Source organism: Xenopus tropicalis, chromosome 7, assembly GCF_000004195.4.
Source record: "Xenopus tropicalis strain Nigerian chromosome 7, UCB_Xtro_10.0, whole genome shotgun sequence".
NCBI classification, from domain to species: domain Eukaryota; kingdom Metazoa; phylum Chordata; class Amphibia; order Anura; family Pipidae; genus Xenopus; species Xenopus tropicalis.
The window spans coordinates 4,722,798-4,749,261 of NC_030683.2; the positions used below are offsets into that span (position 1 = coordinate 4,722,798).

The 26,464-nt window shown below is 46.9% G+C and overlaps 1 protein-coding gene across 1 annotated transcript in view; it reads right to left on the reverse strand.

Annotated features, from left to right (window-relative positions):
- Positions 1-283: 283 nt before the first annotated feature.
- gfra1 (GDNF family receptor alpha 1) overlaps positions 284-26,464 on the reverse strand; it is a gene marked incomplete in the record, with an annotated part of 88,951 nt that continues 62,770 nt past the window's right edge. The window contains 7 exon segments of the mRNA NM_001103085.1: positions 284-1,480; positions 2,114-2,259; positions 2,619-3,100; positions 5,820-5,873; positions 19,768-19,949; positions 23,036-23,170; positions 23,791-23,900. Of these exon segments, the coding sequence (NP_001096555.1) occupies positions 2,963-3,100; positions 5,820-5,873; positions 19,768-19,949; positions 23,036-23,170; positions 23,791-23,900 (619 nt within the window).

Genomic DNA, 26,464 nt, shown 5'->3' on the forward strand with positions numbered 1-26,464 from the left:
CTCTACAGGCCAAAATAGCTTTGCATTGGACTCAACCATTGGGGTCGTTCATTGGACTCAACCATTGGGGTCGTTCATTGGACTCAACCATTGGGGTCGTTCATTGGACTCAACCATTGGGGTCGTTCATTGGACTCAACCATTGGGGTCGTTCATTGGACTCAACCATTGGGTCGTTCCATTTGTCTCCTTGGCAAAGGGCGGGGGGGGGGTCACCAATATATATCCAACAGCACGTAGGTCTCCCTGCTTTGGTTTATCCCAACGTCCAAGCAAAAGTCCATTTTTTTTTTTTTTCAAACAAAGTTAATTCAGATTAAGTGCAATAGGATCGGTGGGATGTTCCAGAAGGAACAGTCTTAGAATCCATCCCATCCATAGTCCATTGATATTGGCGTGAAAGATTCTCCTGGCGAAGATGGCTGTGCTTGATAAATGATACTCAATACCACTCTAGTTACGCTTCCCAATGCTCCAGATGCGGGTGTAGGTTGTATACATATATAGTATATACACTGTAACTCCAGCCTCCATTTTACTCGCCCCTCGTCGGAAGGCCAACATGCGCAAAGATGGCATACAAAATAGAATAAAGATGGCGTTATCACTGTTGCTATGGAAACACATTTTGACACGGATGTCCTTTACTACCATGGGTAACTTTTGGATTTTTCCATTATCTACAGCATCGATAGCGGAGATTCCAACCCAACTGGACGCTAGGAGGCGGAGCAAGAGAAAGCGGGAACGTACGGTCAACCTGGCGCTAACTTGCCATTTTTCCAAGGAACAGTCTTTAAATATTGACCCAAGTGGATGAGGAAAGATAAAAAGAACCGGGAACTTGATTGGGTCAAAGTTACCATGGCAACGCGCCCTTAGAAAACAAAACTATAAAAGCTCCTCCAACTCATTATCAGTCCTGTTATGTACACGAGCAGCCCTTGTGCCTCGAAATCAATCACCTGTCTGGGACTAATACCAGGTAGTAGTGGATACATGGAGCCACCTCTGGGCAAGAGACCCTCGCAGTGGGCAGCAGCCGCCTCTCTGTCATTAAGGCAAAAGTCAGTCACGTTTTGCAGAAAATACCCAATAAATACGATACAGTATGGGAACAGCGGGTGTACAAAATGAATAAAGGGGGAGCAGGTCTTTGTCAGATCTAGGGTTTTATACATACAGGGGTGTCTATTCCCAAATAGGAACGGGGGAAAAGATTCAAAAGTACTTTAATCTGCCCTTCACTGACTTTTCAGATAGTATATCATAAGGCTGAATTTGCCCTCCCTTGTCTAAATGCAACATGGTACGGCTCAGCACCCCTTAACTGTCAGATGGAACCTCTCAGCCAAAGCAGTTTCCTGCTTGAACCCAGGGTACAAATAAGCACTCACCCCAAATCCCCCCCTAACTGGCCTTCAGGCTGGGCCCCCTTAGCCCATAACAAGGTTACAGATATATAGAAACATTGGGGTAACAGTCCACCCCGCTATAGTTCCAGGGGTACCCAGGCACAAATAAGCACTCACCCCAAATCCCCCCTAACTTGGCCCTTCAGGCTGGGCCCCCTTAGCCCATAACAAGGTTACAGATATATAGAAACATTGGGGTAACAGTCACCCCGCTATAGTTCCAGGGGGTAACCCAGGGCACAAATAAGCACTCACACCCAAATCCCCCCTAACTGGCCTTCAGGCTGGGCCCCCTTAGCCATAACAAGGTTACAGATATATAGAAACATTGGGTAACAGTACCCCGCTATAGTTCCAGGGGTACCAGGGCACAATAAGCACTCACCCCAAATCCCCCCTAACTGGCCTTCAGGCTTAACTTACAGATATATAGACATTGGGTACAGTCACCGCCGCTATAGTTTCCAGGGTACCAGGGCACAAATAAGCACTCACCCCAAATCCCCCCTAACTGGCCTTCAGGCTGGGCCCCTTAGCCCATAAAAAGGTTACAGATATATAGAAACATTGGGGTAACAGTCACCCGCTATAGTTCCAGGGGTACCAGGGCACAAATAAGCACTCACCCCAAATCCCCCCCTAACTGGCCTTCAGGCTGGCCCCTTAGCCCATAACAAGGTTACAGATATATAGAACACCAGTCACCCCGCTATAGTTCCAGGGGTACCCAGGGCACAAATAAGCACTCACCCCAAATCCCCCCCTAACTGGCCTTCAGGCTGGGCCCCCTTAGCCCATAACAAGGTTACAGATATATAGAAACATTGGGGTAACAGTCACCCTGCTATAGTTCCAGGGGTACCCAGGGTACAAATAAGCACTCACCCCAAATCTCATCCTCAGTTGTTTAAAATGCTTCTAAGGGAAGAGAGAAGAGGAGATGTAAGTATAGATATGATGGGAGCAGTGGAAGAAGGTGTCTGCCATCTTGGGTGGAACAGGACAATATGGCAATTTGCTCTCCTAGATACCCCTATAAGCACACAATGAAGGCCAGTTGGGGTGCAATTTTGGGGTAAATACATATTTGCGGTTATAGATATTCTCTTGACTGAGACCTGATCCCTTCCTATATCTGTAACCATGTTATGACCAGAGGTGAGACCTCCAAGGTGGGTTGAACTGAAAATGACAGACGGCTACGGGGACAGGAGGAAGAAAAACAATTCCCAGGAAAGTGTTAAAAATAAAAGGCAGAGGTTTTATACAAAGACTTGAGATAATAGGAAACAAAAATGAACACAATCGATATGAAATACGTGGCATGCCCAGAATCCTTTGGGGTGTAGAACGTGGCACCGCAGTGATAAACGCCCCCCTAAATACCATTTGTTTGTTTTTTCCTCTGTGAGAGTCCGGAATAGTTTGTTGGGAATTCTGTAAGGTCGGACGGAGCAGACAGGATAGGAAAGTGAATAATATTAATCATATATATATATATATATATACTTCATTTGGTTTTGTACAGGTCCATCAATAGAGTTTGGCTATAACCGTAGAGCAGGGAGGAGAGTGATCAGCAGTGACTGTGTGGTGGCAATGGTGAGAAGCAGCGTGCATAGACTGGAGAGACTGGCCGAGGAATCATCAGAGATGCGCCCAATGGTATTGGTCCCACGAGTGTGCTGGAAAGATACAAAATAGAAAAGTGAGAGAAAATCAAGATGTTTGAGCCCCAAAACTTCTATTTACCTCATTGGAACAAGTATTGCCCTTTTGTATGGTCCTAGTCATCCCGTGGCTTGTGGGGGATCATCAGATGACAGTTATTGACTTGTAGACAGTGCTTTATGTAATATGTCTTCACTGAAACATCTCATTGTTGGTAGAGTAGTGCTTGGATATCAGGTTCTCTGGTGGGACCTAAAAGGTTCTGTCCATTGCTTGGCTTGTGGGGAATCATCAGATGACAGTTGTAGACCTGTCCCAGTGAACACTTATTAAATCTAGCTTTGCCTTCATCTCATTGTTAGTAGAGTAGTGCTTGGCTATCAGGTTCTCTGGTAGGTCCTAGTCATCCCTTGGCTTGTGGGAGATCATCAAATGAGTTATTGACCTGTTTCAGTGAACACATTACATAAAGCACCGTCTACATCTCATTGTTAGTAGAGTAGTGCTTGGATATCAGGTTCTCTGGTAGGACCTAAACAGTTGTAGCCATTCGGCACACAGTCTTGTGGGACATTTCCCATCAGATCTTTTATAAACCATCATTCTGCAATTCTATAAAGAACTCCTGGCCCCCCTCATACTCCATACTGTTATCCAGCAGAGTACCGTCCCTCATCCATAATGTCAAGACCTGTCCCAGTGAACACCTATTAAATCTAGCTTTGTCTTCATCTCATTGTTAGTAGAGTAGTGCTTGGATAGCAGGTTCTCTGGTGGGACCTAAATGGTTGTAGCCATTGCTTGGCTTGTGGGGACTCATCAGATGACAGTTATTGACCTGTCCCAGTGAACACTTATTAAATCTAGCGTTGCCTTCATCTCATTGTTGGTAGAAAGGTGCTTGGATTTCAGGTTCTCTGGTAGGACTTAAATGGTTGTAGCCATCCCTTGGCTTGTGGGAGATCATCAGATGACAGTTATTGACCTGTTTCAGTGAACACATTACATAAAGTACCATCTACATCTCATTGTGCTTGGATATCAGGTTCTCTGGTAGGACCTAAACAGTTGTAGCCATTCGGCACACAGTCTTGTGGGACATTTCCCATCAGATCTTTTATAAACCATCATTCTGCTATTCTATAAAGAACTCCTGGCCCCCCTCATACCCCCTTACTGCATCCAGCAGCGTACCGTCCCTCATCCATAATGTCAAGACCTGTCCCAGTGAACACCTATTAAATCTAGCTTTGCCTTCATCTCATTGTTAGTAGAGTAGAGCAATGATATCAGGTTCTCTGGTGGGACCTAAATGGTCCCAGCCATTGCTTGGCTTGTGGGGGATCATCAGATGACAGTTATTCACTTGTAGACAGTGCTTTATGTAATATGTGTTCACTGAAACAAGCCAATAACTGATGATCCCCCACAAGCCAAGCAATGGACAGAACCTTTTAGGTCCCACCAAAGAACCTGATATCCAAGCACTACTCTACCAACTGAGATGTAGACAGTGCTTTATGTAGAGTAGTGCTTGGATATCAGGCTCTCTGGTGGGACCTAAAAGGTTCTGTCCATTGCTTGGCTTGTGGGGAATCATCACATCACAGTTGTAGACCTGTCCCAGTGAACACCTATTAAATCTAGCTCTGCCTTCATCTCATTGTTAGTAGAGTAGTGCTTGGATATCAGGCTCTCTGGTGGGACCTAAAAGGTTCTGTCCATTGCTTGGCTTGTGGGGAATCATCAGATGACAGATGTAGACCTGTCCCAGTGAACACCTATTAAATCTAGCTCTGCCTTCGTCTTCATTGTTAGTAGAGTAGTGCTTGGATATCAGGTTCTCTGGTGGGACCTAAATGGTTGTAGCCATTGCTTGGCTTGGGGGATCATCAGATGACAGTTATTGACCTGTTTCAGTGAACACATTACATAAAGCACTCTCTACATCTCATTGTTGGTAGAGTAGTGCTTGGATATCAGGTCCTCTGGTGGGACCTAAAAGGTTCTGTCCATTGCTTGGCTTGTGGGGGATCATCAGATGACAGTTATTGACCTGTTTCAGTGAACATATATTACATAAAGCACTGTCTACATCTCATTGTTGGTAGAGTAGGGCTTGGATATCAGGTTCTCTGGTAAAACCTAAATGGTCCTAGCCATTGCTTGGCTTGTGGGGGATCATCAGATGACAGTTATTGACCTCTCCCAGTGAACACCTATTAAATCTAACTTTGCCTTCATCTCATTGTTGGTAGAAAGGTGCTCGGATATCTGGTTCTCTGGTAGGACCTAAATGGTCCTAGCCATTGCTTGGCTTGTGGGAAATCACCAGATGACAGTTAATGGGCACTCAACTGGATTAGTATAAATAGTTATTCATGGACTGGAGGAATGAATGACCAATCACAGCCTTTGTCTCTTCTTCTCTATAGATGCCCTACTTTGACGGAGTCTGCTGTTGCAAAGACAAAAAATGGGCGATGACCTTCAAGGCAATTTCTAATCGGAGAAAGTCATAAGCCAAATAATAGAATGGTGGGGGGGTCTCTAACCACAACAATAGTACAAATTGAAACCATAAGGTAGGATCATGGTTAAGTGCCTAGGCCCCAACCAGATCCAGAATCAGGCAGGCTGTATGGGCCAGCTCCAACTGGCTGTAGTCATACCCCGGGCTTGCAACAACACGGTTACTGATCAAACAATTTCTATACACCATTGAGCACTTACCTCAACGACGCACATTTGAGGGTCTTCAGAGATATTCAATTTGCTTTTTTGTGCCTGGAAAAAATAAATGGAGAAAAAAAAGTCATTAATTGAGACACTAGAATCTTTTGATTAGCGGCAGGCATATGCCACCAGTCGCTGGCACCTAATGGAGAGGATTCCTTTGTACCGCGGCCCTTAGGAGATACACAAAACATTACTGACTATAGGATTTCCATTTGAGATATTGAAATTAATTACACAGCTAAACACAAAGAATAAGCTAGCATGATTAGTTGTATTAATTAGCTGGAACAGTCTGTTGGCAGCTCATTATATCTGGGAGATGATATATTGATGTTGTAGTGCGGCATTCACAGCGTATTATTTTTGTTGTAGTTAAATGGCTTATGTAGAAGCAGATGGCTTAAAGCTCTAGATACTTATTACTTGGTGCGTTCCTATGGACAAAAGTGAGGCGCATGGAAGGCTTAGATGTAGTTCTTCTTGGCGCATGGAAGGCTTAGATGTAGTTCTTCTTGGTGCATGGAAGGCTTAGATGTAGTTCTTCTTGGTGCATGAAAGGCTTAGATGTAGTTCTTGGCGCATGGAAGGCTTAGATGTAGTTCTTCTTGGCGCATGGAAGGCTTAGATGTAGTTCTTCTTGGTGCATGGAAGGCTTAGATGTAGTTCTTCTTGGTGCATGGAAGGCTTAGATGTAGTTCTTCTTGGTGCATGGAAGGCTTAGATGTAGTTCTTCTTGGTGCATGAAAGGCTTAGATGTAGTTCTTCTTGGTGCATGGAAGGCTTAGATGTAGTTCTTGGCGCATGGAAGGCTTAGATGTAGTTCTTCTTGGCGCATGGAAGGCTTAGATGTAGTTCTTCTTGGTGCATGGAAGGCTTAGATGTAGTTCTTCTTGGTGCATGAAAGGCTTAGATGTAGTTCTTCTTGGTGCATGGAAGGCTTAGATGTAGTTCTTGGCGCATGGAAGGCTTAGATGTAGTTCTTCTTGGTGCATGGAAGGCTTAGATGTAGTTCTTGGCGCATGGAAGGCTTAGATGTAGTTCTTCTTGGCGCATGGAAGGCTTAGATGTAGTTCTTCTTGGTGCATGGAAGGCTTAGATGTAGTTCTTCTTGGGGCATGGAACGCTTAGATGTAGTTCTTCTTGTGGCATGGAAGGCTTAGATGTAGTTCTTCTTGGGGCATGGAAGGCTTAGATGTAGTTCTTCTTGGTGCATGGAACGCTTAGATGTAGTTCTTCTTGGCGCATGGAAGGCTTAGATGTAGTTCTTCTTGGTGCATGAAAGGCTTAGATGTAGTTCTTCTTGGTGCATGGAAGGCTTAGATGTAGTTCTTCTTGGGGCATGGAAGGCTTAGATGTAGTTCTTCTTGGTGCATGGAACGCTTAGATGTAGTTCTTCTTTGCGCATGGAAGGCTTAGATGTAGTTCTTCTTGGTGCATGAAAGGCTTAGATGTAGTTCTTCTTGGCGCATGGAAGGCTTAGATGTAGTTCTTGGCGCATGGAAGGCTTAGATGTAGTTCTTCTTGTGGCATGGAAGACTTAGATGTAGTTCTTCTTGGTGCATGGAAGACTTAGATGTAGTTCTTGGCGCATGGAAGGCTTAGATTTAGTTCTTCTTGGCGCATGGAAGGCTTAGATGTAGTTCTTCTTGGTGCATGGAAGGCTTAGATGTAGTTCTTCTTGGGGCATGGAACGCTTAGATTTAGTTCTTCTTGGTGCATGGAAGGCTTAGATGTAGTTCTTCTTGGGGCATGGAACGCTTAGATGTAGTTCTTCTTGGTGCATGGAAGGCTTAGATGTAGTTCTTCTTGGTGCATGAAAGGCTTAGATGTAGTTCTTCTTGGTGCATGGAAGGCTTAGATGTAGTTCTTGGCGCATGGAAGGCTTAGATGTAGTTCTTCTTGGTGCATGGAAGGCTTAGATGTAGTTCTTGGCGCATGGAAGGCTTAGATGTAGTTCTTCTTGGCGCATGGAAGGCTTAGATGTAGTTCTTCTTGGTGCATGGAAGGCTTAGATGTAGTTCTTCTTGGGGCATGGAACGCTTAGATGTAGTTCTTCTTGTGGCATGGAAGGCTTAGATGTAGTTCTTCTTGGTGCATGGAAGGCTTAGATGTAGTTCTTCTTGGGGCATGGAAGGCTTAGATGTAGTTCTTCTTGGTGCATGGAACGCTTAGATGTAGTTCTTCTTTGCGCATGGAAGGCTTAGATGTAGTTCTTCTTGGTGCATGAAAGGCTTAGATGTAGTTCTTCTTGGCGCATGGAAGGCTTAGATGTAGTTCTTGGCGCATGGAAGGCTTAGATGTAGTTCTTCTTGGTGCATGGAAGGCTTAGATGTAGTTCTTCTTGGTGCATGGAAGACTTAGATGTAGTTCTTCTTGGTGCATGGAAGACTTAGATGTAGTTCTTGGCGCATGGAAGGCTTAGATTTAGTTCTTCTTGGCGCATGGAAGGCTTAGATGTAGTTCTTCTTGGTGCATGGAAGGCTTAGATGTAGTTCTTCTTGGGGCATGGAACGCTTAGATTTAGTTCTTCTTGGTGCATGGAAGGCTTAGATGTAGTTCTTCTTGGGGCATGGAAGGCTCAGATCTAGTTCTTCTTGGTGCATGGAAGGCTCAGATCTAGTTCTTCTTGGTGCATGGAAGGCTCAGATCTAGTTCTTCTTGGTACAAAGAAGGCTCAGATCTAGTTCTTGGTATAAGGAAGGCTCAAATCTAGTTTTTCTTGGTGCATGTAAGGCTCAGATCTAGTTCTTCTTGGTGAATGGAACGCTTAGATCTAGTTCTTCTTGGTAAATGGAACGCTTAGATCTAGTTCTTCTTGGTGAATGGAACGCTTAGATGTAGTTCTTCTTGGTGCATGGAAGGCTCAGATCTAGTTCTTCTTGGTGAATGGAACGCTTAGATCTAGTTCTTCTTGGTGCATGGAAGGCTCAGATCTAGTTCTTCTTGGTGAATGGAACGCTTAGATCTAGTTCTTCTTGGAGCATGGAAGGCTTAGATGTAGTTCTTCGTAAAGTAGGGCTCACTTCTCTAAAGAGGAGACTAAGCCAAGTATTTGGGGAGCATTTCTTTCCATACTCATACACTCATACTCAGCCACGCTGCCCCAGATACTTGCCTCTACTCTTCTAAAGCCACCGGTAGGCCCTAACTGGCAGCTGTGGATTCTGGCAAATGCCTGTTGTAAGATGCCATAGACCAGGGGACCCCAACCTTTTTTTTTATGTGTGAGCCACATTAAAATATCAAAAGAGCTGGGGTGCCACACAAGTATGAAAAAAGTTCCTAGGTGGTGCCAAAAAGAGAGCTGTAATTGGCTATTGGGTTGGAGCCATATTTAAAGGTAAAAAGGGTTGGGGAGTAACACAAACATAAAATAAAAAAAGTTCCTGGGGTTCCAAATAAGGGCTACTATTGGCTATTTGATAGACCCTATGTGGATGACAGCCTATAGGATGTCCTTTTTAGCAGTACTCATGGTGTCTATGCAACCAAAACTTGCCTCCAAACTAGGAATTCAAAAATAAGCACTTGCTTTGTGACCACTGGGGGGTTTTGGGCCTTTGGGGGTTGTTGGGCCCAGGGCTATTGTGAATCTCAGTCTGGCCCCCAGCCCCATGTTCCCTGTAGTAATAACAACAACAACAACGCATCTTTCTTATGAGTGTTTCCCGATGCAAAGTGTCGCTGGGTCATTTTTCCCCATTAACCTACACATCATGGGCACCTCAGCCAGATAATATAGATAATTTATGAGCCAATTTAGGAGCCGGTGTCACTGTGATTGCAATATTGATCCCGCGAGTGGGTGAGTTGGTTGTAGCTGGTTGTAGCTATAATTCACCCCGGCGTTCTGCGCCCCCCCAGTAACCAGCTAATGGCTTCCGCCCGGTGTATGGGAAACTGACACAATAAGGGGGAGACGGTGGATTTCTTGTTGAGTTCAGAGTCATTTTACACAAAGGCACAATTTAATGCTCTTGGGCCCAGTTGCAGTGTTGGACCTGGGTGGGGGCCCATCGGAGTCACTGCTTTGGGGACCCCCACCCTAGTCAGAAGCTACTACACTTTCGTGTACCCCTACACCCCTTATGGCTGTGATGGGAGGGGAAGCAGTTACAAAGGGTTAGGCACAACTTGATGCTCTTGGGCCCAGTTGTAGTGTTGGACCTGGGTGGGGGCCCATCTGAGTCTGCCTTGGGGACCCCCACCCTAGTTGGAAGCTACTACACTTTCGTGTACCCCTACACCCCTTATGGCTGTGATGGGAGGGGAAGCAGTTACAAAGGGCTAGGCACAACTTGATGCTCTTGGGCCCAGTTGCAGTGTTGGACCTGGGTGGGGGCCCATCTGAGTCTGCCTTGGGGACCCCCACCCTAGTTGGAAGCTACTACACTTTCGTGTACCCCTACACCCCTTATGGCTGTGATGGGAGGGGAAGCAGTTACAAAGGGCTAGGCACAACTTGATGCTCTTGGGCCCAGTTGCAGTGTTGGACCTGGGTGGGGGCCCATCTGAGTCTGCCTTGGGGACCCCCACCCTAGTTGGAAGCTACTACACTTTCGTGTACCCCTACACCCCTTATGGCTGTGATGGGAGGGGAAGCAGTTACAAAGGGTTAGGCACAACTTGATGCTCTTGGGCCCAGTTGTAGTGTTGGACCTGGGTGGGGGCCCATCTGAGTCTGCCTTGGGGACCCCCACCCTAGTTGGAAGCTACTACACTTTCGTGTACCCCTACACCCCTTATGGCTGTGATGGGAGGGGAAGCAGTTACAAAGGGCTAGGCACAACTTGATGCTCTTGGGCCCAGTTGAAGTGTTGGACCTGGGTGGGGGCCCATTGGAGTCACTGCTTTGGGGGCCCCCACCCTAGTCGGGAGCTGCTACACTTTCGTGTACCCCTTGTGGCTGTGATGGGAGGGGAAGCAGTTACCTGGAGGTGGGGGTAGGGGGTCAGTGGGGGCCATTTTTTTTTCTTGACACTCTGATTCGTCCAAACCCACACTCCCGGCCAAACTGTATCATTACAATCACGTGATCATGTAAATTTTTCGCCACTTGATGGGCGCGCAGAGCTCTTTAACCCTTCAGTTTCCTAATCTACAGGGAATGATCCAAACTCTGTCACCCCAACATTTCCCATATTCAGCCATAAGGGCAGATCTGGGGGGGCTGCAGCCAATCTCCGCTTTCCCTGTTCCTATAGATCTGAAGGATGAGGAAACAGAGGAGGTGGGACTTATATCTCTAAACCCCCCCTGATTGGTCAGTTCTACCTTAATATTCCATGAAATACCCAATGCCTGAGTCCCAGCTTCCCGACAAGGGTCCCTACCTCTACGCTACTCCTCTACAGCTTGACCAAAAATATAAGTATTTCTTTTTCTCTCGCTAAGGCGACTAAACATTGAAATTTAATTTGGCTAATTATAACGAAGCTGCTCCACAGATTTCATTATATTTTAGTGTAAGAAAATATATGTGGAAATGATTCCTTGTGCAGCAAACGCAGCGCTGCTTTATATAACTTAATGGGGATTTTATTCTCTTTTTTATGCTAAGTACGGAACTTTAATATGCATTTAATGCGCGCAGAATAAACCCTTGCCTCCGCGCATTATAAACACTGAGAATTGGACGATTGCGACTCCAGACGCCGGGGATCCGCTCCTGAATACTAATTTACTCACAATGTCACTGTTTGTTACTCGGGATCAGTTTGTACATAATCGCCCCCTGTGCCAAAATCCTGAAACTCTATTGGCCGAAACTCTACTTGTGTCTGGCCTACGGGGTACAGAGATGGACAGACAGACTACTAGACACAGATAGAGGGGAAAAGATAGATATACAGGGAGAAAGACAGACCAGTAGAGATAAATAGGCAGAGACAGATAGATGGACAGACCGATAGAGAGATAAAGAGGCAAACAATGAGAGACAGCAAACGTAGATAGATGACAGATAGATACAGTAGATAAGATAAAAAATAGATAGATAGATAGATAGATAGATAGATAGATAGATAGATAGATAGATAGATAGATGCATATAAAGAAAGACAAACAGACATAGATAAATGATAGATACATAGAGATAGACAGGCACATATAAAGAAAGACAGACATAAATAGAAATATAGGCAGACAGATAGCTAGAAAGATAGAATGACATAGATAAAGAGAAAAACAGACAGACATATATAGAGATGTAGACAGGCAAACTAAATTACACAGATAGACAGGCAGACAGAGAGGGATGGAAAACAGATATACAGACAAAGAGAGAGACAGACAGACAGAGAGGTGGACAGACAGACTAATAAACACAGATAGACAGACACAGAAAGAGGGACAAGATAGATATACAGAGAGAAAGACAGACCAATAGAGATACATAGGCAGACAGAGAGTTAGACAGAGTTAGACATACATATAGAGAAAGACAGACAGACAGAAAGATAGACAAAGTAATGTAAAAAGTCAGACTAACACACAGATAGATGGGAAAACATGGATATACAGATGCAGAGAGACAGACCAATAGAGAGATAAAGAGGCAGACACTGAGATAGCAGACATAGATAGACAGATAGATAGTTGACAGATACAGTAGATGATAGATAGAGATAAACAGATAGATAGACAGATAGATAGACAGATAGATAGATAGATAGATAGACAGATAGATAGACAGATAGATAGATAGATATCTAGATAGGCACATATAAAGAAAGACAAACAAATAGAAATATAGGCAGATAGATAGCTAGAAAGATAGAATGACAGATTAAGAGAAAGAAAAACTACCATACAGGCAAACTACCAGACAGATAGATAGAAATAGGCAGCAGACAGAGAGAAATCACAAACAGATATACGGACAAAGAGAGAGACAGAGAAGTTGCCAGACAGATAGATATAAAGAAAGACAAACAGATAGAAATATAGGCAGAAAGATAGAATGACAGATAAAAAGAAAGAAAAAGACAGATGTAGATGGACAGAAAGACAGTGATAGAAAGACTGACAGTATAGATTGACAGACATAAATAAATTATAGATAGATATAAAATAAGACAGACAAATAGAAATATAGGCCGACAGATAGCTAGAAAGATAAAATGACAGATAAAGAGAATGAAAAAGACAGATATGTAGACAGGCAAACTAACATACACAGAGAGATAGACATAGGCAGGCAGACAGAGAGAGAGATGGAAAACAGATATACAGACAAAGAGAGACAGGCAAACCAAGAGAGACAGACAGGCAGATAGATATATAGATAGATGACAGATTTATAAAGAAAGACAAACAGACACAGACAGATAGAATGACAGATAAAATGAAATAAAAAGACAGATGTAGATTGACAGACATAGATAGATAGATAGATAGACATAAATACATATATAGGCAGACAGATAGCTAGAAAGATAGAATGACAGATAAAGAGAAAGAAAAAGACAGACAGAGATGTAGATGGACGGACAGATAGTGATAAGAAGACGACAGACAGACAGACATAGATAACAGCTAGATAGTCCCAATATGAGGGGTATGTATTATTATTATTCTCTGAAGTAGATAGTGACGGAATGTTCAGAGGACACAATAATACCATTTACATTGGCCCCCCCAGACTCCATGCATTGGCCGGGCCCATTTTCTCTCACCCAAACCCTCGTCCCATATACACAAGTTATTGAGCTTTACTTGGGGGCTCCGTGATTCGTTAGTCGCCAGAAGTAAAGATGGCCGCCCCACCTATAGATTTACACCTCATCGTTATTCATTTCTACGCGATCAATGGATGTTTTGGCAAATGAAGGAGCCAACCCCCAGCGCCACATTCACACAGACTAACGAGAGGTTTGTTGCTGCCGTGTAAATCGTTAGCGACGGAATTAAATTGGTCCCATTGTGCCATTTACTATCCATAGCGGAGACCCCTAATCGTCTTGGGCAAGAACTGATCATCAGTTACTCACTGCAGGTTATTGATTGGGCGGAACCGACACATTTGGGAGAGTCAGAGAGTAAAGCAGAACAGCGAGGCGCAGGCAGAAAGCTCTGTAGCGGGTTTGGGCCGGGACTCAGAATTGTACCGATCTGTACCAGGTCCGACGTGGGGAACATGGGAGAAATGCCCTAAATTTCAGCCTCGGCTTCTGTCCCAAACTGAACTCAACTATTGTGGTACAGATATACACTGCAGCTTCAGCCTTGCCTGGGACTCCATTGTCCATCAAACTGAACTAGTCTGACTACAGCCTCCTGCCCTCCCATAATGCATCTGGGGTGTTATAGTTCTTCTAAAATCAGTGGGGGGGGGAGGGAATAGAAAAGGAAAGGAGAGGGGATGAGAGACAGAAGGAGAGAGGGGAAGGGAAAGGGGGTTTGGGGAGTAGAGAGACAAATGGGGGGAGAGGGGAAATATAGAAGGGGGGAGAAGAGGGAGGATGGGGGGGAGTAAGGCCAAACAGTTGGGGGGGGGGAATAGAAAAGGAAAGGAGAGGGGATGAGAGACAGAAGGAGAGAGGGGAAGGGAAAGGGGGTTCGGGGAGTAGAGAGACAAATGGGGGGAGAGGGGAAATATAGAAGGGGGAGAAGAGGGAGGATGGGGGGAGTAAGGCCAAACAGTTGGGGGGGGGGAAATAGAAAAGGAAAGGAGAGGGGATGAGAGACAGAAGGAGAGAGGGGAAGGGAAAGGGGGTTCGGGGAGTAGAGAGACAAATGGGGGGAGAGGGGAAATATAGAAGGGGGGAGAAGAGGGAGGATGGGGGGAGTAAGGCCAAACAGTTGGGGGGGGGGAATAGAAAAGGAAAGGAGAGGGGATGAGAGACAGAAGGAGAGAGGGGAAGGGAAAGGGGGTTCGGGGAGTAGAGAGACAAATGGGGGGGAGAGGGGAAATATAGAAGGGGGGAGAAGAGGGAGGATGGGGGGGAGTAAGGCCAAACAGTTGGGGGGGGGGAATAGAAAAGGAAAGGAGAGGGGATGAGAGACAGAAGGAGAGAGGGGAAGGGAAAGGGGTTCGGGGAGTAGAGAGACAATGGGGGGGAGAGGGGAAATATAGAAGGGGGAGAAGAGGGAGGATGGGGGGGAGTAGGCCAAACAGTTGGGGGGGGGGGAATAGAAAAGGAAAGGAGAGGGGATGAGAGACAGAAGGAGAGAGGGGAAGGGAAAGGGGGTTCGGGGAGTAGAGAGACAAATGGGGGGAGAGGGGAAATATAGAAGGGGGGAGAAGAGGGAGGATGGGGGGGAGTAAGGCCAAACAGTTGGGGGGGGGGAATAGAAAGGAAAGGAGAGGGGATGAGAGACAGAAGGAAGAGAGGGAAGGGAAAGGGGGTTCGGGGAGTAGAGAGACAAATGGGGGGAGAGGGGAAATATAGAAGGGGGAGAAGAGGGAGGATGGGGGAGTAAGGCCAAACAGTTGGGGGGGGGGGAATAGAAAAGGAAAGGAGAGGGATGAGAGACAGAAGGAGAGAGGGAAGGAAAAGAGGTTCGGGGAGTAGAGAGACAAATGGGGGGGGGAGAGGGGAAATATAGAAAGGGGAGAAGAGGGAGGATGGGGGGAGTAAGGCCAAACAGTTGGGGGGGGGAATAGGAAAGGAAAGGAGAGGGATGAGAGACAGAAGGAGAGAGGGGAAGGGAAAGGGGGTTCGGGGAGTAGAGAGACAAATGGGGGGAGAGGGGAAATATAGAAGGGGGGAGAAGAGGGAGGATGGGGGGAGTAGGCCAAACAGTTGGGGGGGGGGGGAATAGGAAAGGAAAGGAGAGGGGATGAGAGACAGAAGGAGAGAGGGGAAGGGAAAGGGGGTTCGGGGAGTAGAGAGACAAATGGGGGGGAGAGGGGAAATATAGAAGGGGGGAGAAGAGGGAGGATGGGGGGAGTAAGGCCAAACAGTTGGGGGGGGGAATAGGAAAGGAAAGGAGAGGGGATGAGAGACAGAAGGAGAGAGGGGAAGGGAAAGGGGGTTCGGGAGTAGAGAGAACAAATGGGGGGGGAGAGGGGAAATATAGAAGGGGGGAGAAGAGGGAGGATGGGGGGAGTAAGGCCAAACAGTTGGGGGGGGGGGGGGAATAGAAAGGAAAGGAGAGGGATGAGAGACAGAAGGAGAGAGGGGAAGGGAAAGGGGGTTCGGGGAGTAGAGAGACAAATGGGGGGAGAGGGGAAATATAGAAGGGGGGAGAAGAGGGAGGATGGGGGGGAGTAAGGCCAAACAGTTGGGGGGGGGGGGGAATAGAAAAGGAAAGGAGAGGGGATGAGAGACACCCCCCGTCACACTGGAATGGCTATGGGAATGGCTGAGAGAAAGAGCCAATCAAATCTGACACAACAGGTATATAGGTTGCTTCCCGCTGTTTAGGGGGTAAATAGTAAATAAGTGGTTCTGCCCCCCCATGTAATAGACTGAGGGGGGGGGCACTTGGCAGATCACAGGTCGGACACGGAGGATTTGCCTTCAGATACGAGGATGCCGACTTTGCATATTTATTTCCATCAGCTGGAATTTGTGCCGATTCAGCCTTCCATCTGCAAACACGTTGGCACGGACCCCCCGGCACCGGGATCCAGAAATGAACAAAAAATACCACAAAAAAAACCAACAACTTTGCAATTTTCTGATAAAAATGACCTAAATGGCTGTTTAGCAGCGGAGCGGCAGTTGCGACTCCGTAGCCCAATTATTACAATGTAGGAGGCGGCAGTTCTGCCCTGACTCAGGGTGACAGCTGTTGGCTCGGTGAACTTTAAAGCTGTCACAAACATTACCCCTTTCAGCCGTTGCCCCTGTGGGTCCCAGTTGCGACTCCGGAGACGATCACTTTCCCTGTCCCCAATCTCTCTGTACATAAACATGACAGCTACAATTATTATAAACCTCAAGCTGAAGTGCAAGGGTGGGGGGGGGGGAGATTTGCCGGCTCCAACCAGTGGCCCCCCACGATGGATCTATCATATGATAGCTGCAGGGGTTACTTTCTCAAGTTCTCTGCTGCGTGGTTTATCCAATGGACAACCGCCCCCCCCCCCCTCAGTCATTTCTAGTTACATCACATGGGGGGGTGGGGGACAGTTGCAGGGTGAGGTTATTGATCCCACACAAATCTAACATATGAACATGGATCTAACGTATCATAACTGCAGGGGTTACTTTCTCTGCTGCATGGTTTATCTAATGGACAACAGACCCATGTGATGTAAATATGAGGGGGGGGGACACCTAGGACTGCAGGGAGTCGCATGGTGCAATTATTAATCCCAAACAAATCTAACATATGACCACAGATCTAACGTATGATAGCTGCAGGGGTTACTTTCTCAGGTTCTCAGCTCAGTTTATCTTAGGGACAGCAGATCCCCTTTAGTAAGCTTTAGCTACATCACACTTGTGGGGGGGGGGGCACCAAAGGACTACAGATTCCAACCAGTGGCCCCCCACGATGGATCTATCATATGATAGCTGCAGGGGTTACTTTCTCAAGTTCTCTGCTGCATGGTTTATCTAATGGACAACAGACCCCCCCCCCTCAGTCATTTCTAGTTACGTCTCATGGGGGGGGGGGGGTAGGGGACACCTAGGACTGCAGGGAGTTGATCCCACACAAATCTAACATATGATCATGGATATAACATATGATAGCTGCAGGGGTTACTTTCTCAGGTTCTCAGCTCAGAGTTTATCTTAGGGACAGCAGATCCCCCTTTAGAAAGTTTTAGCTACATCACACTTGGATCTATCATTTGAAAGCTGCAGGGGTTACTTTCTCAGGTTCTCAGATCAGACTTTAAATCACACTGGGGGGGAGATACACCAAGGACTGCAGGGAGTTGCAGGGTGCAATTATTGATCCCATTCAAGCCTATGATCATGGATTTATCATATGATAGCTGCAGGGGTTACTTTCTCAGGTTCTCAGCTCAGAGTTTATTTTGGGGACAGCAGATCCCCCTTTAGTAAGTTCTAGTTACTACACTTGGGGGGGGGGGACTACAGACTCCAAGCAGTGATTTAAGCAAGTATCTATCATATAATAGCTGCAGGGGTTATTTTCTCATGCCCCTCCCCCAGTATAAAGATATTAAGCAAAATTAATTGCACAATAAATACAAAATCAGATGTTCCCTGATAGGTATAATGACTAGTGAATGTCCTATTTATAAATCAGTATGAACCCCCCCCCCCCAAGGTCCTATTTATAAGCCAATATGAACCCGCGTACCTACACCTAAGGAACTTTTATCTCGCGTGGGTGGCACCAGAAGTTCTTAATGAGACACCTTAACGAACACCTCATTTATCCCATCAGCAAATTCACACACTAAAAAAAATAAAAATACAAAACATCTCATGGGATTGTGGGGGGGGGGGAGTAGTAAGATCCCAGCATCTCTAACTACCAGGGCCGCCATGTTGGTAGGGGCATCTGGGACACTCCTAGGCAGGCAAGTCAATAGGGGCACCTTTGGGGAAGGGGGAGTACTGTTGTCGGGGGAACCCATTGCAAAAGATGAAAAATTGTGATTTGTTGGTCATAAAGGGGCAGGGCTTATGGGAAAAGGCAGGGCTTGGTGTCATGGGCGGGGTTTCGGCAGAATAGGGCGTGGCTGGGGTGCTTGTGATTGCAGAGCCATGGTTGTGGGTACCTTGAGCCTTTTTGTTTCTCATTGGAGCCCCATTCAGCTTGTTGGGTGGACCCTTTGCATAGTGGGCCGGGCGACCAATGGCTTAATAAATGGGGGGGGGGGGGCCTGTTCTAAGTCAAATGGGGCCCTATGATTCCTCACAGTGGCCCTGCAGGTCAATATCTTGTCATAGAAAGGTCAAGCTGTGCTGATCAAGGGTTGGCTAACCCGTAAATGGCACCCCTATGCTGCATTATATCTAGGGTCTCAGCAAATGACCCCCCCATATGTAGATACTACCATATTGCTTGTCATTAACGCACAGAAAGTTCCCCCGTCACTCACCCAATGAGCTTCCCCCATTATGTCACAGCATTAATAGCAATAATAATACAGAAATAATCAGATAATAGGAAATCTCCCCAATTAAATCAGAGCAATAATGAACCTCGTGGCTCCATATACTCCGGCGCAGTCTGCATTCTCCTCTGGCACTGGGATGAATGTGACGCTCGCTGACAATTTCTCTTATTATTTAAACAGTATCTATAATAAATATTTCCCAGTATAGCCTAGAACACTGGTGCTTTATAATCTTCTTTGTTTATATTATATATATAATGATTGTCGGCTGCCAATCTCGTGGCTCCGTATACTCCGGCGCAGTCTGCATTCTCCTCTGGCACTGGGATGAATGAGACACTCGCTGACAATTTCTCTTATTATTTAAACAGTATCTGTAATAAATGATATTTCCCAGTATAGCCTAGAACTCTGGTGCTTTATATCCTTTTGTTTATATTATATATAATGATTGTTGGCTGCCAATCTCGTGGCTCCGTATACTCCGGCGCAGTCTGCATTCTCCTCTGGCACTCGGATGAATGTGACACTCGCTGACAATTTCTCTTATTATTTAAACAGTATCTGTAATAAATGATATTTCCCAGTATAGCCTAGAACTCTGGTGCTTTATATCCTTTTGTTTATATTATATATATATATGATGATTGTCGGCTGCCAACGCCGCAGGGCTGAGCGCAGAACCATTAGTATATGAAGGTATAACAGCAAAACGCATGTATATTATTCATATTTCTCTATTGTCCCTGAAACTGTCCGACCCCCCCGGCTACGGGAAACGCCGACGCTGCAGATTCGCAGCCACATATCATTCCATACGGGAAATCCTTATAGTGCCCGACAGTCGCTTATGTGAGTGAAACTAAATGAATTGGGTATTTATATTAATTAATGATTATTAATGTGCCGTCTCAGTCCCCAGACTGGTTCGCTGGCAGTGACGCTTACCTGTAAGTTGGCGCAGGCCGGGAGCCCGTTGTGGGTGGGGATTTCATTGGTGATTTGGAACACGTCGGTGCCCCCCCCCTTGGGTTTATGGTTCACAGGGGGCGGAGCCGTCGTGGTTTGTACCGGTTGGTCGGGCTGGAGCCGCACGTCGGTGCCATTGCCAAAGGCCTGGATGGCGTTTTCTAAACAATAAGAAATATTTCACTAAATGAAAATGAGAAATATATTTGATAGAAGTTGGGGGGCAGCCAAAGACAAGTATATTAGCAATAGTATGTGTATATGTGTGTGTGTATAACTTTATTTATAAAGCGCCACAAGGATACGCAGCGCTGTACAATCTTACAATATACACAATTACACACAGGGAGGACAAGTGTTAAAATAAATACAATAAATAAGTATAAATACACAGGGAGTAAGTGCCATGTGATGTGAGACACAGTAGGAAGGGGGTCCCTGCCCCGTAGAGCTTACAATCTGAGTGGTTGGGTAACATACAGGCACAAACTGGAAGGTAAGAGGCACCAGGTATGGGCATTTGCCCTTAAGCGCAGGACTGGGCAAAATAATGTTTTAGTGCCCCAGAAGGTACAGTCTGAGTTTTATCTTAAAGAGAGTGGGTGAGTTTTCCCTACAGAGGGATTCAGGGATAGAGTTCCAGAGGGAAGGGGCAGTGAGATGGAAAGGGTTAAGACGAGAGAGCGCAGTGGGTGTGGATGGTGTAAAGAGACGGAGGCTCTGAGAGGAGCGGAGGAGACGACCAGGAACATTCAGGGAGACCAGTGAGGGAATGTAGTGAGGAGCAGGGAGACCAGTGAGGGAATGTAGTGAGGAGCAGGGAGACCAGTGAGGAATGTAGTGAGGAGCAGGGAGACCAGTGAGGGAATGTAGTGAGGAGCAGGGAGACCAGTGAGGGAATGTAGTGAGGAGCAGGGAGACCAGTGAGGGAATGTAGTGAGGGGCAGGGAGACCAGTGAGGAATGTAGTGAGGAGCAGGGAGACCAGTGAGGAATGTAGTGAGGAGCAGGGAGACAGTTGAGGAATGTAGTGAGGGCAGGCCAGGAGACCAGTGAGGGAATGTAGTGAGGAGCAGGGAGACCAGCGAGGGAATGTAGTGAGGAGCAGGGAGACCAGTGAGGGAATGTAGTGAGGGGCAGGGAGACCAGTGAGGGAATGTAGTGAGGGGCAGGGAGACCAGTGAGGGAATGTAGTGAGGGGCAGGGAGACCAGTGAGGGAATGTAGTGAGGGGCAGAGGAGGGAAGGGCACTGAATGTTAGCAGGAGGATGCATTTGCTGTATGGGGGCACGGATATCAGCTGGAAAGGTTTGCCCACTGGATCCTACTCCAGAGCTAAGTACTGGGGGCTCATCATGTAAGTGACAGCCAATGGGGGATTCTGAAAGCAAAAATCTCTGGACTCACAGCCACAGGGCAATGGCTTCGGGTCAGGGGATATAGGGGCAGAGAAAAGGGGGGCAAGGAGACTGGAGAAGAAGCAGGAAAGGGGTAAAGTGCATAGAGATCAGAGAAGGAGCTGAGAGGAGAAGGAATAGAGATTGGGAAGTGAATGGGAAAAAGCAGACAGATCAGGAAGAAGATAGGAGGAGAGATTGGGGGGCAGAGAGATCAGGGAAGGAGGCAGAGAGGACATGGACATCAGGGAAGGAGCTTGGGGGAAGTAGAGACTGAATGAGGATCAATAAAGGAGCAGGAGAGAGGGGGAATGAATATCGGACAAATACTGGGAGGAGATGGATCGGGAATAGAGACTGGGAAGAAAGTGGGGAGAGAATATGGGGGTCAGAGAAGGAGCTGGATAGAGAACAGGGGTTGGGAAACAAGCAGTAAGGGGTGCAGAAGGAATGGAGATTAGAGAAGAAGCTGAGGAGGAGCACAGGGAGGTCAGAGAAGGAGTTTGGATGAGGCTGAGTAGGAATGGAGAGAAGGAGCAGGAGGTGTTGGGGACAGGATGGAGAGAAGGAGCAGGAGGTGTTGGGGACAGAATGGAGAGAAGGAGCAGGAGGTGTTGGGGACAGAATGGAGAGAAGGAGCAGGAGGTGTTGGGGACAGAATGGAGAGAAGGAGCAGGAGGTGTTGGGGACAGAATGGAGAGAAGGAGCAGGAGGTGTTGGGGACAGAATGGAGAGAAGGAGCAGGAGGTGTTGGGGACAGAATGGAGACTGGGTAATGGAGCAGTAATGGCGATGTGGGAAGCAGGATTAGAGGAGGAGCTGGAGGGAAAATGGATATCAGGGAAGGAGCCTAAAGAAAATGGACAAGTAAGAGTTATTGGTGAAGTAACAGAGAGGAGGTGGAACAGTTATTGGCGAAGGAGCTGGAAGGAGGGGGACACTGAATGGAAATGGGCAAAGGGGCTGATAGAGCAGGAACAGAGACTGGGGGTGGAGGGGGGAGTAAGTGGAAAAGGGAAAAGATCAGGGAAAAGAGGGGAAAAGGCATATTTTGCTGAGGTGCCACATACCAGCCCCCCCCCCCCCCGGGCAGAGCAAATATCTTCTTTAATCCCAAACTGTATCACCACCTAAGCAAAGGGTCGGATTGTTCCTACGTGAGTATAAGTGCAACCCCCCCGGTACCTGGGGACACATTCTCCCCCCGCGCTGCCCCCCCCCCCCCCCCCGCCGGACTGTAATTACTGCTACAAAGTAAATGATGAAAGTTTCCAGAGAGGAGGTTTAAGGGATTGCAGCAATTTCCCACAGATTGGCTTTGGAGTCGGAGGCAATTACCTGAGCTCCGTTACATTTGCCCCCCCCTCCGGTAAATGAACACAACACAGTTATAATCAGTTCTTGGGGGACGCGCAGGCATCAGATTTATAGCGCAATAGGGGAGAACTGATGGCGCTTTGGTCCATTGCATTGTACTGTACAGGGGAAGCAGGGCAGCCTGGGAAATCTCTGCAGTCTGCTAATAAGTGGGGGAGACTGTGCCCCCCAATGGCACCAACAGCAAACAGAATAATATCTCTGATGCATGGCCGTGCCACTGTAGTTTTAGGGGACAGGGGGTATATCCTATGACACCCCAGTGGGTACAATTGCCAACAAAGATACCATAGCCCCCCCCCCCCTAAACTGGGTGTTGCTGGCTGCAGGCCATGGGGGGCTGCCTGTTCACCTCTCAATCTCTCCCTTGTTTCATTGTTCCCCAGTATTTCATAGTATTGCCTGGCCCCCCAGCATTTTATGGTATACTACAACCCTCAAGTATTTGACACAAAAAGACCCCAAACCACGTACTGAGGCAGATGTTATCTTTGAAGAAGTTTAAGAACTTCAGGCAGTCGTCAATGTAGTTTCCGCTGTTGCTGCAGTCGCACCAGGGGGAGACACTCAGGCTGGTGGAACCAATGTAGTTGGGGGTGATCCCTGTACCTGGAAACCAAGAGAATATTCCAATATGAAACACAGAGCATAAGATTTTGTTGCTGATGGAGACAGGAGGGCAAGATGGAGACAGGAGGGCAAGATGGAGACAGGAGGGCAAGATGGAGACAGGAGGGCAAGATGGAGACAGGAGGGCAAGATGGAGACAGTAGGGCAAGATGGAGACAGTAGGGCAAGATGGAGACAGTAGGGCAAGATGGAGACAGTAGGGCAAGATGGAGACAGTAGGGCAAGATGGAGACAGTAGGGCAAGATGGAGACAGTAGGGCAAGATGGAGACAGTAGGACAAGATGGAGACAGTAGGGCAAGATGGAGACAGTAGGGCAAGATGGAGACAGTAGGACAAGATGGAGAAAGGAGGACAAGATGGAGACAGTAGGGCAAGATGGAGACAGTAGGGCAAGATGGAGAAAGGAGGACAAGATGGAGAAAGGAGGGCAAGATGGAGACAGTAGGACAAGATGGAGACAGTAGGACAAGATGGAGATAGTAGGGAAAAAGGGCAGTAAACTAAGCAAATTTAGGATCTAATAATATGTTGTAATAATACAACAAGAAAAGCAAATGGACATTTCCACTACGCTTTAATAAACAAGAGGTCCATTACCTATAAGGCCGGAGTAGGCAAGCAGGCATTCAGCATAGTTCTCCTTCAGACACCCACTGGGAGACCGTGGCTCAGGCTGACAGTCAGTGAGGAAATCAGCAAGGCGAGATCTGAAATGAAGAAGGGAAATTGGTAAAGTGTCTCAGTCACATCTACTGACCCAGCTGGGCTCCCATTCAATGTGTAACTGTCACTGTGTCTGTCCCTTTCCCTTCCCTGCACTGCTGGTTCTGACTCCTGATACAACTCCCCAATATCCATTCATCCCTCATTCTCACTGGGTTTATAGTTATGTGTAACTGTCACTGTGTCTGTCCCTTTCCCTTCCCTGCACTGCTGGTTCTGACTCCTGATACAACTCCCCAATATCCATTCATCCCTCATTCTCACTGGGTTTATAGTTATGTGTAACTGTCACTGTGTCTGTCCCTTTCCCTTCCCTGCACTGCTGGTTCTGACTCCTGATACAACTCCCCAATACCCATTCATTCCTCATTCTCACTGGGTTTATAGTTATGTGTAACTGTCCACTGTGTCTGTCCCTTTCCCTTCCCTGCACTGCTGGTTCTGACTCCTGATACAACTCCCCAATATCCATTCATCCCTCATTCTCACTGGGTTTATAGTTATGTGTAACTGTCACTGTGTCTGTCCCTTTCCCTTCCCTGCACTGCTGGTTCTGACTCCTGATACAACTCCCCAATACCCATTCATCCTCATTCTCACTGGGTTTATAGTTATGTGTAACTGTCACTGTGTCTGTCCCTTTCCCTTCCCTGCACTGCTGGTTCTGACTCCTGATACAACTCCCCAATATCCATTCATTCCCTCATTCTCACTGGGTTTATAGTTATGTGTAACTGTCACTGTGTCTGTCCCTTTCCCTTCCCTGCACTGCTGGTTCTGACTCCTGATACAACTCCCCAATATCCATTCATTCCTCATTCTCACTGGGTTTATAGTTATGTGTAACTGTCACTGTGTCTGTCCCTTTCCCTTCCCTGCACTGCTGGTTCTGACTCCTGATACAACTCCCCAATACCCATTCATCCCTCATTCTCACTGGGTTTATAGTTATGTGTAACTGTCACTGTGTCTGTCCCTTTCCCTTCCCTGCACTGCTGGTTCTGACTCCTGATACAACTCCCCAATACCCATTCATCCCTCATTCTCACTGGGTTTATAGTTATGTGTAACTGTCACTGTGTCTGTCCCTTTCCCTTCCCTGCACTGCTGGTTCTGACTCCTGATACAACTCCCCAATACCCATTCATCCCTCATTCTCACTGGGTTTATAGTTATGTGTAACTGTCACTGTGTCTGTCCCTTTCCCTTCCCTGCACTGCTGGTTCTGACTCCTGATACAACTCCCCAATATCCATTCATCCCTCATTCTCACTGGGTTTATAGTTATGTGTAACTGTCACTGTGTCTGTCCCTTTCCCCTCCCTGCACTGCTGGTTCTGACTCCTGATACAACTCCCCAATATCCATTCATCCCTCATTCTCACTGGGTTTATAGTTATGTGTAACTGTCACTGTGTCTGTCCCTTTCCCTTCCCTGCACTGCTGGTTCTGACTCCTGATACAACTCCCCAATATCCATTCATCCCTCATTCTCACTGGGTTTATAGTTATGTGTAACTGTCACTGTGTCTGTCCCTTTCCCCTCCCTGCACTGCTGGTTCTGACTCCTGATACAACTCCCCAATATCCATTCATCCTCATTCTCACTGGGTTTATAGTTATGTGTAACTGTCACTGTGTCTGTCCCTTTCCCTTCCCTGCACTGCTGGTTCTGACTCCTGATACAACTCCCCAATACCCATTCATCCCTCATTCTCACTGGGTTTATAGTTATGTGTAACTGTCACTGTGTCTGTCCCTTTCCCTTCCCTGCACTGCTGGTTCTGACTCCTGATACAACTCCCCAATACCCATTCATCCCTCATTCTCACTGGGTTTATAGTTATGTGTAACTGTCACTGTGTCTGTCCCTTTCCCTTCCCTGCACTGCTGGTTCTGACTCCTGATACAACTCCCCAATATCCATTCATCCCTCATTCTCACTGGGTTTATAGTTATGTGTAACTGTCACTGTGTCTGTCCCTTTCCCTTCCCTGCACTGCTGGTTCTGACTCCTGATACAAGCTCTTCAGTTTATATTGTTCTGCCCCCGGATCCCACCAGGACCCTGGCAGTGGGGCAGATAATCTCAGTGTATAACACACACACAATCCCCCGCTTGGATCATGATTAATGGCCTCTCCTTCCAGGAGGGAGTGAGGGAATTCATCTCCCCGCTACTCGGAGCCGGGCCGGCCTGCCCTTAATCACTCTGCAATGGATTCAGACTTATCTGCCCAGAGCAGCGGCAGCCTGGCCGCCCAACATTGAATAAACAGAATAACAATTGCTGCTGGAGTTAATGTTACCGGGGGCTGAGATATTGCAGGATGGAATTAAAGGGAAAGTATAACCTTTAATAAAAAAAGAAAAAAAGGTCCGTGCAGTTCAATTCAGCATAAATCCTGGCCAGTGGCGCTGTTCTGTTGCAGCCTGTGTAAAAGGATCTGCCTCCCAGCTCAAGTGGTGAGCGCTAGTACTGCAAGTGGAACTTCAGCAGCTATCTGGTTGCTAAGGTTTAAATTACCCTAGCAACCAGGCAGTGGTT